We start from the raw sequence: 14,778 nt of genomic DNA, 5'->3' as shown, positions 1-14,778 counted from the left end.
GCTTCTCCTGGAGATGCTGCTGCATGTGCTCTCCACATGCCAGTCATGTCCAGAGCCATTCTAATGAAAGTGCCTTTTCCAGGAAAAAGTTATCCTAAAACTTGCTGTAAATTCTCTGCCAAATGCTGCTTGGCCTCCTCAGCTATGTCTAAATAAAACAATGTGGTTTAGCTCAAAGGAAGGGGGAAAGCCCATAATAAAATCTGTTGTTTCTCAGAGCGCTCTCACCCAGCTCCAAGGTGATCCCCTCGGGAGTGGCTGTCCAATTCCAGATGGAGAGAATTTCAGAGAACTTATGAGTGTGAATATTGACAGCCCATGGCAGTATCAGGCATCAGTGTGATCCTTCACAAGGTGTACAGAAGAGGAGAAGTTCCTATTCCACTTCCCAATCCTGTGCACAGTCCCAGTTCACACTGGCATCACTCCAAAACAATTTCATGGCAAAAAAACTGGAAGAAGCCATGGTGGCATTGTGCTTCTAAGAAAACTGAGGGTCTGCGTCCCCAGGGAGCTGCTGCTGGAATATGACAGCTTCCCAAGGCTGGATCACTTCATGTGTGGAATTTAATGAGCTGCCAAATGCTTCTAAATGTCAGGAAGACCAGAGGAAAATGGCACCAGGCAGAGCATGGCACAGGCAGGAGCGCAGAGACAGAAATTAATTCTTTAGCTTGCAGCATCTCCCAGTTAATTTTCCACTAAGGTTTCCCCCCTTCCCCTGCTGCAGACTGTGAAATGATCAGTGATTCCTTGGGGGCAGATGGATGCCCAGGTTAAGGGCCACAGGGTTGAGAACAGCATTTTATTTTCTAGGAAATGAGTAATTTCATTTATTTTCTTAGTGCGACGTGAGCCAGTGTTGGTGTTTCATTCAGCTGAACTGCACCTCTTCTTTCTGCTTCAATCCTGGGATAATGCTTCTTATCTGGTGGAGTGTCAGTGAGCAAAGGAAGATAAAGCTGTTCCCAGAGCGTGGCCAAGTTGGGAGAAAGGAAATAATTGGATAAAAGCAGGGGAAAAGAGTAAGAAGCCCATCCTCAAGCTAGAAATTTTGCAGAGAAACAAAGTTTTTTCAGCAAAATTGAAGCCATTATAGTGACCCTCGATAGAATAATGAATAATAAAGAATGATTTATCCAATTTGCACAGCAATGCCAGCAGTGGGGTTTGGAAAATCAGGACAGCAGGATGAGAACATCCTTCCTGACACTGCTTTTTGCATTCCAGTGTCTGCTCCCCTTTGGACACAAGGAGAACCAGGCAGTCTGAGCTGTCACTTTTAAAGCCTTTGGAAAAAAATCTGTTGAGATTAAAAAAAGAAACAGAAGGGGGAAAAAAAAAAATCTTTCTTCTTGCTATTCCTCCCAAAGCAAGTTTTCCACATCCAAGGTCTGCTTGTGTGGAAGCCATTTATAACCCTGGCACATGTGGATTTTTTGCAGAGTGGAAATTCCTTCAGGATAGGTGTTATTTCTGGTGCAGACTCCGTGGCATTTGCTGCTGGCTGACCACAGGTTCTGGCTGCCCAGGGCCTTGAGTCAGTCACCAGGGTTTGATCAGGGTTCCTGCCCAGCAGTGTTCCCACCATGGGAGTGTCAGGGAAGCTGGATATGGCCTAAATCTTTGTTTACCACAAAAGGTGGCAGATGGAATCTCTTGTAAGATGAGCTTTTCCAGTGCTCCTGAGCGTTCCCAATCTAAATATAATTTAATTCTGTATTTAGTTTTGGTGCTTTTAGCCTCCCTGGCCTACCTCTCTGCCCTCACCACCTCTGTGGACTTTGAATTCCATGCTAGAGGCTCTGCAGAATACATAGAGAAGATAAATAATTATTTTGGCTCCTCTCTTAAGTACCTGCATTCAAAAAGTGTGAATAGCTCTTTTCCAGGCCGGATAAGAGTTGAAATTCTCTGGAGCAGAGAATTCGCTTAAAGGCATCTCCCAAATGCCTGTGGACACTTCCTGCTCTTCCCTTGAGGAGGTCAATCAGCTCTGAATTGGATGAGCTGGAATGATTCATCCCATCCCTTTCAGAAAGTCTTGGGAAGGATGAGCTGATGGGTGATTTTCAAAGTGGTGATTGTAGCAATATCAGCAACTGTGATATTCTGATTCTTTGGCAGAAAAGTGAAACTGATAACAGGAGAACGTCCATGTCCTGTTAGAAACACCCTGGCCCTGGGCAATCCAGGATCCGGTGCTTAAAACAGCTCTGATTTTGTAGAAGCTGTTTCACAACTTAGAAGAAAAGGAAGAGGAGCAGAAGAGTGAAAAATAGTGGGTGTGATAGTGGCAGCGTTTCAGGGTGCACCTTGCAACTGGGAATAATGGGAACAGCACATTTTTACCGAGTGGAGTTATTCCAGCCTGGAGGGTGTTCAAAGTCGCGATAAAGGGAGTTGTGCTTGTAAATCCCATTATGAATAAATGGTTTCTAACGGGATTGGTGCAGCTCCCTCTTCCTGCCCTCACATATGTACACAGGCACAGCTTTGAAAATGCCTTTCATGGCTTCAGCTGCTTTCATTAATGCCCAATCAGTTCATATTGCCTCATATATATATTTTTGTCTCTGAACGTTGTAAAGGAATTGATCCTTTCTCTCCTCAGTTCTTTTCTTTTGAATGGTTAAATGGAACAGACTTTTTTTTTCCCCTTCTTTTTCCACAGCGTTAATGAAGTCGTTTCTGGGAATGGGAGAGGTGTTTTCATTACAGCTGGCAGTTCCAAGCCTTCCACTGGGGTGGCAGGTATCCTTGGGGAAAAAATCAAGCAAAATAGATCAGTCTGGCTGTATATTGAGAGGGTAGATGAGATGTGTTGTGTATGAGAGCATTATGGTTAATATACATTAATGTATGACCTCAGTGCTGTGTTCATTCTTACAGCAGGAGTAAAGGGGGCTAATCACAAGCTGATGCTGCTGTTATTATCTTATTTATATTCCTTTATTGCCTTGTAGCCCTTCATATTGAGTAAAACCTCATTGTTCCACCAGTTCTGTGGTCTGGAGGCTCAAGGGGGTAAAACTGAGGGTCAGGTGGGCATAACTGAGCTCTGCATAAGAAAGGCATAATGCAGAAAGCCGCAGGGATAGAGGTAATGTAAAGATTAATGGAGGCAGGACTGAATTTAGCAAGATTTGAAGTTGCAAACAGTCAAGGATATTTGTAGTGTTCCTAGCGGAGGAGTGTAAAATAATAAATAATCCTGTGCCTATGGATTATTTAGAATAACAGACACAGCTATTACATGAACTGCTCAGGTGACCAAGGCTGAGCGGCTCATTCCTACAGCCATGACCTCCAGTCCAGTTTCCTTCCTCAGGTGGGATTTATCCGTGCCAGGCTCCTCCTTGCACACCCAGGAACCCACAAAGTGTCCTGCAGCCCCAGCCCGTGTTCCCTCATGGATTTCTGCCCTCCCTTCACAGCCCCTTCATGCTGCTGCCGCCGCTGATGGAGTGGATGCGCGTGGCCATCACCTACGCCGAGCACCGCCGCAGCCTGACCGTGGACAGCGACGACATCAGGCAGACGGCCAGGCTGCTCCTCCCGGGGCTGGACTGCGAGCCACGCCAGCTCAAGTACGTGAGCTGAACTTTGGGAAGCTCCTCCGGTCCTTGGAGCTTCTTAAAACTTTCCTGTAGTGGTTTTGGCTCGCCATTTTGAGATTTCCCGGCCAACGCGCCAGTTAGTGTGGTGGGTTCAGTGCTGGCCAATCACCAGCACAAAAATGGACAATATTAAACAACAAAACCTCTTGCTGCTCCAGAAGAGGTGACAAACTCATAAAGCCCCCTCTGTGGGCTGTAGCTCAGCTCACTTAGTCTCTTATCAGTCCCTCCAGTGCTGGAAATGCTGCAGCCCCAGGTGCACACTGGTGGAAGCTGCCAGTGCTCAGGCACAGAATATTCCTGGCTGGAAGGGACCCACAGGGATCATCAAGTCAAACTCTTAAGAATTAGCACCATGCTCTAACCACGGAGCTGATCTCAGGGTCATGCTTCCACTATGTTTCCCAGAAGCCAGATCTCTCTGTGCTGCACAGGCGATACGCATTTAACCTTCTGGGACTTCCCAAGATGAAGGAACTTTGGCCAAACTATGCAGCTGGGGCTGAAAGATTCTTTTGTCTTTCTGAAAATTAAATACGAAATGCAAGTATTTGGGTTCAGGGTTTTTCTGTGCCTCAGACTTAAGGTTGACAAGATTATTCTTTGCTTTATAAGATAGCTTGAATGAAAGATCTAAACTAGCAAAAAAACCCCAAACTTAATTCCAGATTGCATTATTTGATCCTTTAAAGCAGTCATTTTGTATCCAGCATGTTCAGGGGGAAAGAAGGTCTTGAAACTGGTTTGCTTGTTTAATTGTTTATTTATTTATTTATTTATTTATTCCCGACTTGCTGTGGGATAGGAACAATGTGCAAAGGCAAGTTCCATCCCTTCAAAAACCTTTGTTTTTCTGAAGTTCACTGGAGTTCAAGTGGAGTCATTTTATTTCACTTTTTTTTTTTTTTACGTAGTTCTTTTTTTTGTCTTTCTTCTTACTATTATGTAAAGTAATTACATCTTATTCTGGGTAACATGGTAGACTGTGATACCAGTTAGAACAAGATTATGGTAGGATTTTATGAGAGATTCATCCTGAATCTTCTGTGTGAGATTATGAGTGGCCTGTTCCTCTGGCAGGCTGTCCAGGCTCTCCAGAGGAGGATGGCTGTGCTGAAAGCATCTCATTTATCAGAGGAACTTGGCAGGCTTATATCTCACTCACTGAGAGTTTGCTCAAGAGCCTGTGCTGGAAACCAGGAGGGCACTGTGGAAGGCATTCACCCCGAAATAACATCAAAGGGCTGAGCTCCCAGTGCCAGCCTCCAGTTGGGAAGTGATCCTTCAGTGAAGGAGACACACTTCCAGGTCTGGAATTCAGAAGAGTCTGAGCAGACAGTCAGAGGATTTACAGTAATCCCTGGGCTCCTTCCAGATGACATAAAAGTTGTCCTGATAGTCATCTAAAGGATAAGGATTTAGTAGATCCTCACAGAAATGTTAAAGCACTTCCTTCAGTTGAGTTGCTGGAAAAGCATTGAGGGTGTTCCCCTGCCTAAATTGGATTTTGATTTCATACTTTAAAAATTTTTTGGTTTTTTTTGCCCAGAAAAGACTAAGGATCCATATATTTTTTAATGGTGTGGGCACTATCCAGGAATTCTTTTGTCTTTCACAGACCTGAATGCTGCTTCAGCTCCTTCAGGAGACTGGATGCTAAAGCTGCTACTGAGAAATTCCAGCAGGATCTGGGCTTCCGCATGCTGAACTGTGGGAGGACGGATCTGATCAACCAGGCCATCGATGCACTGGGCCCCGACGGGGTGAACACCATGGATGATCAGGTGTGCCACAGAACAAACCCTCACCCCCCCAGAACCCCCTGCATCAGCAGCTCCCTCCTTCCTTTCCACGTGGCAAATCAATACCAGGTCGTGTTTGTTGCCTCTCCCAGGGTTTTCTAATTTTGGCTTGTGGTTTAGACTGAAAATGCATCCCTTAAAACACAGAAAAATACTTCCCCACCCCACCCTCATGCCACCCCTCCACAAAAAAAAAAAAAAAAAAAAAAAAACCATTAGAGCCTGGAGTGGATTGTTTATCAGCTGGAATGTCTGTTCTTCTTTGGATGGGCTGTCTCAGGCACTGATGGCAGGCAGGTTAACACAGGGGCAGTGAATGGAAAGTCTGATCCGTGCTGAGAGGATGTCAAAGCAAAGTGGTTTCTTTTCCAGTGACACTCTCCTCTGGCTCAGCAGCCCAAATCCCGGCTGGGTTAGTGAGGAGTGACCAAAAGGTGTTTTTGTCTCATGGCTTTCGAGCTCAGAGCAGTTTGGAATACAAGACACAGCGCTGAGAACCCCACCCCAGTGGCCTGGTGTCAGTCAGTGTTAGATTCGCTCATAGTCCATCGTGCTGATGTGTCTGTTTATCCATTTTTAACTGTTCCCTGCTCAGCTACACTGAACCACAGGGATTTGATAGTCCTGGGAGTCTCTGGCTGCTTCTGCTCATGCTGTCAGTCCCATCAAGTAACAGCAGAGTCTGTCCTCTGGGATATCATTCAATGCATGGAATTAGCTTTTAATTTAAAAAAAGGGGGGAAAAAGCCACCTCTCCTAAATAAACACTCGTTACAGCTGTCACAGCAAGGAGAATGAGCTGTCACATCTCTGGAACAAGAGGATATTGAGCAGTGGGAAGGGTTTATGTTCAGGTAGAGAGGTTTTCTCACTGCCAGCATTTTACTGCAGTAACATTTCAGACCCAGCTCTGAACCTGGCACATCTTCCATAGCACTTCCCACCTTCCTGCAGTTTTAAGGGAAGTGTGAATGTATACACAATTCATATCTGGACATATCTGGGTGTGTAGTTGCCTTATTTACAAATCCAGTACCAGGAGCTTTGTGGTCACTGGGGTGGGTATCTCATCATAGATACTCACTTCAGTAAAGTGACTGAGGTGGCAGATTTATATTGTAAAGGTTTCCCACCTCCTCTTTTTTTTTAAATAAGCTTTTGCAGTTCCTGTAGCCCAGAGGCCACTCAATCTCTCAAAGATTATTTTGTGATTTGGATTGTGAGCCACTGTGCCCCAACACCTCAGACACTGGTGCCAGGACTGTCACTTCTTGCTGCAGGATGTCCCCTACCTCTGACACAGACAGCAAACTGGGAGCTGTCTGGCTTTTGTCAGCACAGAGACTCCTGTGTGCAGCTCCTTGGGAAGTCTGAGGAGTTTCTGCTGTCACTCACTGATGTCTCATCCTGTGGGTGGGATCCTCTTGCCAGCCTTGCTGTGAGAGGGGCAGCTCTGTCGTCTTTGGCCCTCAGAGAGTGTTTTGGCACCAACAAAAAGGGCAGGATAGGCCCCCTCTGGAGACATTGTTGCTTGGAAATTCTCCACTTGACTCTGGAGCAACTCAGCTTTGTGTCCAAGCAAGTGCCTGCACGGCACTGCCCACCCCAGGCAGAGTTAAATCCAAGTTCAGGGAATGAGCTCTGCCATAGCTGGAACAGGAAACCAAAGCTGGACTTTGCCACCGGCTTGTTTTGCTCCTTTTGGAAAAGAGTAAGACAAAGCCAGATGCCCAAACTTGGGAAAACTGACTTGGGTATGACAGAGCTGCGGGATAATTTAATACAAAGGTTTTAGATCCAGGTTGGGATTTGGACCACTCCCAGGGTGTGAGCGTGTCCAGGATGTTCAGACCCACTTGCCCATCTGTGTACATGGAAATCTGTGGAAAAGAACTCAGAACATCCCCTCAGAAATGTGAGTTTGGAGCAGGACCCTGTATTCAGTTCTGATGGGGACCAAGCACTCTGATTTCAAGGGATTGGAGATGTTTAGGAGAACAATCTCTTCTTCCCTTTGCAAGGAGCAAGCAGGAAGTGCAAAACTAACATTAAAAATTAAAAAGGACAGTGTTAAGTCTATACAAGTTTTAGAGCCCTAACTTGGGTTTGTGCCTGCAGACCTGCATTTTGAATTCTCAGTTTATTTGTCTATAATGAGCATGGAGCCTCCCAAGCCCCATGAAAGCCAGAATATCTCACCCAGAAATATCCTCACCAATGGAAGTGCCCCAAAGCAGGAAACTGGGAGTTGTGGCTGCTTTGAAAAGAAACCTTTGCAGAGTCAAGAGGAGAGCTCCTGTGTGAGAGATGTAATTCCATTTTACAGTGCAGCTCCCATTAAGGATGAAGCTCTGTTATTGCACACTGAGCTGCAGAGATGCTGCCTGTAAAAAATTCAAATGCCTGCAATAATTAAGAGGAGGGGGCAGGAAAGCTGTGGGATGTGAGCAGGAATGGATTTTACCAGGCCATTTCCTTTCTGTCCTTGGCTACTTCAGGAATGAGCTCCATAAGTAAGGCTCATTTTTCTCATCATTCATCTCTGAGCCGTCATGGTTTGCTGGTTAAGTAGAGGGAGGGAGATTTATGGGATTGAAATGCTGAAATATTGAGGCAAATAGGATTTTAGCAATGGGGAGAAGTTGCCAAATAAATTCATCGTCTGTATTTTTGTGTTGCTTTCTGCCTTCAGTTAATTTGGCTACAAATGAGCCAAGAAATGGGATTTTTTTGTTGGCAGCCTTGGGAAAGCTGGAGGGTTGTGGACAATACAGGGCTAGAATTTTCAGTGATCCTTTTTGTGTTCTTTCAGCCTTGTCCAGTGATGTTTTGTCCAGGTCATTTTCCAGTATCAGTTGTACCCACTCTGCACAGAAATCAGAAATGCTTTATAAATACATGAATGCTGTCCCTACACAGACTCTGTAGGTTAAGATTCAAACTGGCTGTGTCCATGACAGTGTCACTGTTGGTAGGGATAGAAAGATAACTTTGTTTTTGTTGTTATTTTTTGTTTCCTTTCTGAAGGGTATGACCCCCCTCATGTACGCCTGTGCTGCTGGAGATGAAGCCATGGTCCAAATGCTTATAGATGCTGGAGCAAATTTGGATATACCAGTGAGTAACCCTCTCCCCATAACTATCCAGCTGTAAACTAACAGGAGTTCTGAAATCTCTCCTAGCAACTGAAGGCTTCAGTCCTGGAAGCTTCAAGCAAGGCATTTCTTCCAGAAACCGTCACTTCAGGGATTTGGGAGGGGGGAGAAAACCTTCCAAACCTCTTGGAGCACTCAGTGGCTCCAGTTAGGATTGGCACTGGCAAGTCTAATGGGCAGGGGAGGGCGAGGGAAGGAGCTGCCACAGGGAAAAACCAGTGAGCCCATGAAAGGTCCCAGGGGATGGGGCAGAGCGAGTGGTGGTCACAGTGTTCTCTAAGTGGCCCAAGTCCCCGTTCCCTGGGCCAGTCACTCACAGAGGAAGAGGCTGGTTGTGTAGAAGGTAGGGGAGGAAGGCAGGCAGGCTGCAGTGGGTAATGAGTGCTGCTTCCCTGCTCCAGGTGCCCAGTGCCTCTCCACGATACCCCTCGGTGCATCCCGACAGCCGGCACTGGACTGCGCTCACCTTCGCCGTGCTGCACGAGCACATCTCCGTGGTGCAGGTAAGATTCCAGCCTGCAATCCTTCCAGCAGGCACAGGGCACTGAAATGCCTTGCTCCCAGCCTTCCTGAGCCTCCTAAACACCAGTGAAAAAACCTGCTGCTCTTTAAAACAAGGAGAATGAATATTGGTGACATAATTCCTAGCAAGGCCTTGATAACAAAGCACAGCATGTTTCTGTATTTTTCTTTGGTTTCAGTGTTGCTCCAAAGCTCACTGCTCCCAAAACAATGCTGCACAAAATTTCTTTAGTTTTAAATAAACTAGTGCTTCACGTGGAGTGGTTGCAGGTTGGCTGTTTGATCAGGAGCTTTATAACAGTAGATATTAATTGGTTTATAAATTTACATGCAAAAATCCAGTATATGCTGATGTCTGCTCTAATGGCAGCAAATCATCTGTAGCTTCTTTCATAATCCTTGAGAACTGCATGAACAAGACTTGAGCTGTTGGGGGATTTGAGCCTGTGGCATCCTCCCTGCTCCTTTCTCTGTGGAATTATCACAGGGGGCAGCAGGATGGGATGGAGCCCCAGAAATGCTACCCAGACTTCCAGGGGAATGAAAAACTGATCACAGCAGACAATCAATTGCTGTTGAATTTAATTTACCTTCTGCTCAAAGGGAAGGAATAAAATTAAAAAAAAAAAAAAAGATGTAAGTAAATGGAGGCTGCACACACTCATCTTTTGTTTGTGTACATTTGTACATAATTATAAAGATTAGATTCCACCTGGCAAATTGCCCAGGCAGCCTTTGGTATTCCAGAGGTTGGACAGCCTTAATTTATGTGTGAGATATGAGTTTGATTCTCCCAGGAGATGAAGCCAAGTGAATCAAAGCTCCTGTTGTGTACTGCAGTGCCCACAATCATGGAAGCATGGAATATCCTGATGGATACACACACACAGGGCTGATCCTCCCTGCCAGCCCTGCTCTGGGTGCTCCAGAGCCTTCTGCCAGCCCCACCTGGCCATAAAACATCCCCATCACCCTGGCACCTTCTCCCCTTCACCTGGGAGGGGGCTCTTTCCCTCACAGCAGCTCAGTGAAAGCAGGTTCTGTGTGACAGTCCCTGCAGCTGCCTGGCCTCCCTGCACAGGCTCCAGAGGTATGACCAGCCTGGTAATTCCCTGGGGGAACCCTGCTTCCTGTGCACAGCATGAGCTAGGATGGACTTCCTGCTCTGATTGCAGAGCCCTTTGGAGCTGGAGATTCCAATTGCACAGCCACGACCATAAAGGAGATTAAAAAGGAGGCGGTGCTCTCCAGAGGGGCCCTCCTCACTCTGAACCCACTGGTTCTCCTTTCTGACACCCAGCCCTGGCTGCTTGGTCCTCCTGAATTGCCCTTTTCCCAACTCCCTGTCTTTCCTGTGCCCTTGCAGCTGCTCCTGGATGCTGGTGCCCACGTGGAGGGCTCTGCCGTGAATACTGGGGAGGACAACTATGCTGAGACCCCGCTCCAGCTGGCCTCAGCTGCAGGTGAGCTCCCTGTGGCCTCAGCACTCTCCATCTCTCCCTGCCACCAGCCTGATGGGCCCCAAGTATCTGTTTTCCAACTTGTCCCATTCATTGACTCCTCCCCAGAGCCCCCACAGCAGAGCTGATGGCACCAACTCCTTCACAGAGCACTGTCAAGGAACATAAGCTGTCTAGTCTGGGCATGTCTGTGGGCCTAAGCAACACCCAGATGTGAAAAATTAACAAGTTTCCATTCAGCCTGGGGAAAAATGACTGTTATATAAAGAAATTTGGTTTATTAGTTTATTAAATGCAGGTAAAAATTCTGCATTTCTTCTAGTGGGCTGTCAGGAGCTGAGCATTCTGAGAACGAGTCTGTGCTGGCCTTGTTTGTCAACACTTCTCACCTCAAAGTGGTTTTAGTTTTTTTCCTTTTGTTTCTTTCTCTGTTATCTTTGTGCTTTTATGAAGAGGAGTGGCTGGCTTGTTCTGTTCCAAGCTTTATGGAAAGGATAAAAAAGGCCTCTTCCTCTCCCAGTGACACCCAGTGCTGGATGTCCTGCCACCACTCCTTACTCCCTCTAATGGGAATGGAGCCAGGGAGTCCTGCCTGTGGCCAGTCCTCCCAGTGTTTTGTGCTTCCACACAGGGACCATGCTGATGTTCCTGTCCTTTTTCCCCAGGGAATTATGAACTGGTCAGCCTGCTGCTCAGCAGGGGTGCTGATCCACTGCTGAGCATGCTGGAGGTCAACGGGATGTCATCGTCACTCCACGAGGACATGAACTGCTTCAGCCACTCGGCGGCACACGGCCACAGGTAGTGCTCTGCTCCTGCTCACAACACGGCTTTTTTGCACTCTAGGTGTTGCTGTGTGTCCTGTGTGACTTTGTGACCCAAACCCCTGCCTGTGCAGTTCAGCAGGTGGGGTTAATACTCTCCTGACAACAAAGAGCAAAGATCTTGTCCTGTTTCTTGTCCTTACACTTGCTGGTCTGGCTCTGCAGCACTGAGAGTGAGCTGGTTTTAAGCCCCACATCAGCAGACCAAGTCCCACCTAAGGATAGGTTATGAGATCAGGGTTGTGAGATCCTGGTTCATGTTCTGAGATGGAATCTAATCAGGTTGAGGTGGCAAGAAAAACTTACAGCAGAGCCTGGGTGTCTGCATCTCTGGTTTTTGGGTGGCCAGACAAGAGGTGAATCATTAAACCAGCCAGCCTGGGCTCTCCAACCCTGTTTTCAGGGTGGTTGTTCAGAAATAAGACATTACTTGCAAGATCCTCCAGAAACCTCTGTGTTCCCAGAAAAAACATCAGTGAGATCCAAGGCTTGTTCTGCCATAGGATAGGATGGGGTGATGCTAAAGCTGGGTCCTTAAATAAGCTGGATTTAGCCCCAGGGAGTGGTGTGGGTGCAGGGGGAGCAGCGGCTGGTGGCAGTGCAGCAGCACAGGGAGTGCTGGGTGGCCCTGCTGGGCTGGGGAATGTCTGGAGCAGCTGTCCCCAGCTGGCTGAGGGACACCCATGATGCAAACTCCCCAAACAAGACACAAACAAGAAAGTCTGTTTCTTGCAACTGCCGTGTGAAATTCCAAACAAACCCCCCATGTGAGGAGTGCAGGCCATGTTTCTGCCTTTGCTGAGGGGCACCAGTTTCTAGGATGTGGGGTAGGGAAGGACAAGTGGTTTCCATGCTGCTCCACAGTGCCAGCTGTCTTTGGGAAGGAAATTACTGTTTACTGAGCCGGATCCCTAATCCCAAATCCCCACGGTCCTGTCTGAGTTGTTGAAATTTCCTTTGTCGGTAAGCGAAACCTCTCGTCCCTGCTCAGGAACGTCCTGCGCAAGCTGCTGAGCCAGCCCCAGCAGGCCAAGGGGGATGTGCTGTCCCTGGAGGAGATCCTGGCTGAGGGGGTGGAGAGTGACACCTCCAGCCAGGGCAGCTCCAGCGAGGGGCAGGTGCGGCTGTGCAAGACGCGGATGAAGGCCCTGCAGGAGGCCATGTACTACAGCGCCGAGCACGGCTACGTGGACATCACCATGGAGCTCAGGGCCCTGGGTGAGCCCTTCCTTCTCAGCATTGTGCACATGAGGCATAAAAACCTTCCTTTTCTGCCCCTCTCACTTAGAAGAGCAACAACTGCAAAGCTGTTTAATCTAAATTTTAAAAGTGTTTAAGGCTCCTCATAAGTGGGGGTTTTTTTCAAATTCCTGCTGCTCTGGGATGTCCCTCACCCTTGGCTGAATCCCGTGTTCACATATATCAAGGAAGGGGCATCTCTCCCTGTCAGATACTTATGTCTAAAATTCACTCTTTATGAATGGTTTAAGGTGAAGGAACAAAACTGATCTCAAGGTAGAAGAGAGAAAAGCTTTGAAGCTTGTGTGTAACTGGGAGAAAAGACCTCACACCACAGTTGTGTGGCATTATGTATTCTTAAAACTTCACTTCAAATTTGTCCTGTGGTTCTGACTAACCATGAAGCTCAGAACAAAACAGGGAGTCTCCGATCCTTAAAAATCAGCAGAAATTTCCAATTTATGATCCTGGTGCCAATCCTTTGTCACTTAATCTGTCAGTGACCCAGTTCAGTCACCTTTAATATCAAGATAAAAATCTATCTGCTGTTAGGATGTAGATAGAGCTACTTCAGTGCTGCCAAGTGTTAGTAATAGGAGCAGGATAATCTCCTCACAGGCACTTCAGGAAATCATTTTTCACTGTCCCTTTTTCCTGTGGCTGCAGGAGTGCCCTGGAAGCTCCATGTGTGGATCGAGTCCCTACGGACAACCTTCTCCCAGTCCCGCTACTCCGTGGTGCAGACCCTACTGAGGGAGTTTGTCACCATCAAAGAGGAGGACTACAACGAGGAGCTGGTCACTGAGGGGCTGCAGCTCATGTTTGACATCCTCAAAACCAGCAAAGTAAGTCAGAGCTTTATGACTACCAGAGCTGAGTGTTCTGGGGTTTCGTTGTTGTTGGGCACACCAGGCACAGGGGAATGGCTGGGCAAAGTCCCTTGGAGTTATGGCATGGAAATGGCCCTGGAAGCATTTATCTCAATTCATAAACAGCCCCCAGACAGTCCTCAAACACACACCTGGGGGAAGCTCTGCAGCTCTTTGTACCTCCATAACTCCATAGACATTGCAATTCTGCCTTAATTTAAAGCTGTGGGGAGGTAACTCCTGTAGGGTGCAGTTGCTGCAAGCCCCAGGTGAGCCCTTACATTTGGACCCTGCTGATCCCTGTTCCATCCTCCTCACAGAATGAGTCCATCAACCAGCAGCTGGCATCCATCTTCACCCACTGCTATGGCAGCAGCCCCATTCCCAGCATTCCCGAGATCCGGAAGACTCTGCCAGCTCGGCTGGGTAAGGTGCTCATCTCAGCAGTGAGCTTCTTTTGATTGCTGCTGGCTTGGGGCTTTTTTATTTGTTTGTTTGGATTTCTTTTCTGAAAAGCATGCACAGTATAAAAAAAAAGTGTCACCTTTTTTTTTGTCGCTTTGCCCAACAGATCCTCACTTTCTGAACAATAAAGAAATGTCTGATGTAACTTTCTTAGTGGAAGGAAAGCTCTTTTATGCACACAAAGTCCTGCTGGTTACTGCATCTAACAGGTGAGTCACTAACCAGGGACATAATGAATCCAGCCATGATTATCCCTGAAATCATGTGTGGTAGATGGAGTGCACATATCCAGCCATTCCCTGCCTTCCCATTCCTTCTCCCGGAGTTTGCAGGGAGAGCTGCACTTGCTCCAGCTTTCCTGGAATCTCACGCTGGCCTGGTGCACTTGCAGTTTGCAGTTTCTTTCTCTGTTCTTGGCATAGAAACAGGGTTTTCCACCTATCATAAGGTGGGATTAGATCAGATCCAGGCAATTTACAGTTTTAAATTGTCCCTGAGCTAATCATCATTAAATTAAAGGAAATGTTCTGATTTTCAGCTTGCAAAGAACAAGGAGGGATCTTTGTTTTGCCCTTGCTGTTTGTGATGAGTGTGTGGCACACTAATACAGTTAAATCAGATCTTCTCAATTAAATCTGTTTAAAACCATTCCCAGGTTCAAGACACTAATGACCAATAAAACAGAGCACGACGGCCATGGCAGCAAGACTGTAGAAATCAGTGATATGAAATACAACATTTTCAAGGTATGGGACTTAATGCAACTCTTTCTTTATTCTTTTTCATCTTCTCAACTACTTGGAAGGTAAGACAAACCCAAGT

At 46.9% G+C, this 14,778-nt stretch overlaps 1 protein-coding gene across 1 annotated transcript in view; it reads left to right on the top strand.

The window, feature by feature from the left end:
* ABTB2 (ankyrin repeat and BTB domain containing 2) overlaps window positions 1–14,778 on the top strand; it is a 111,479-nt gene that overhangs the window by 91,520 nt on the left and 5,181 nt on the right. Inside the window, exons 4-14 of the mRNA XM_036384923.2 lie at window positions 3,438–3,590; window positions 5,239–5,404; window positions 8,450–8,539; window positions 8,979–9,080; window positions 10,466–10,562; window positions 11,225–11,360; window positions 12,375–12,601; window positions 13,289–13,467; window positions 13,812–13,917; window positions 14,063–14,165; window positions 14,612–14,702. Of these exons, the coding sequence (XP_036240816.1) occupies window positions 3,438–3,590; window positions 5,239–5,404; window positions 8,450–8,539; window positions 8,979–9,080; window positions 10,466–10,562; window positions 11,225–11,360; window positions 12,375–12,601; window positions 13,289–13,467; window positions 13,812–13,917; window positions 14,063–14,165; window positions 14,612–14,702 (1,450 nt within the window). The remainder of the gene's footprint in view (window positions 1–3,437; window positions 3,591–5,238; window positions 5,405–8,449; window positions 8,540–8,978; window positions 9,081–10,465; window positions 10,563–11,224; window positions 11,361–12,374; window positions 12,602–13,288; window positions 13,468–13,811; window positions 13,918–14,062; window positions 14,166–14,611; window positions 14,703–14,778) is intronic.

Source organism: Molothrus ater, chromosome 6 (assembly GCF_012460135.2).
Source record: "Molothrus ater isolate BHLD 08-10-18 breed brown headed cowbird chromosome 6, BPBGC_Mater_1.1, whole genome shotgun sequence".
Lineage (NCBI taxonomy): Eukaryota > Metazoa > Chordata > Aves > Passeriformes > Icteridae > Molothrus > Molothrus ater.
This window is presented reverse-complemented; position numbering and strand designations above follow the sequence as displayed.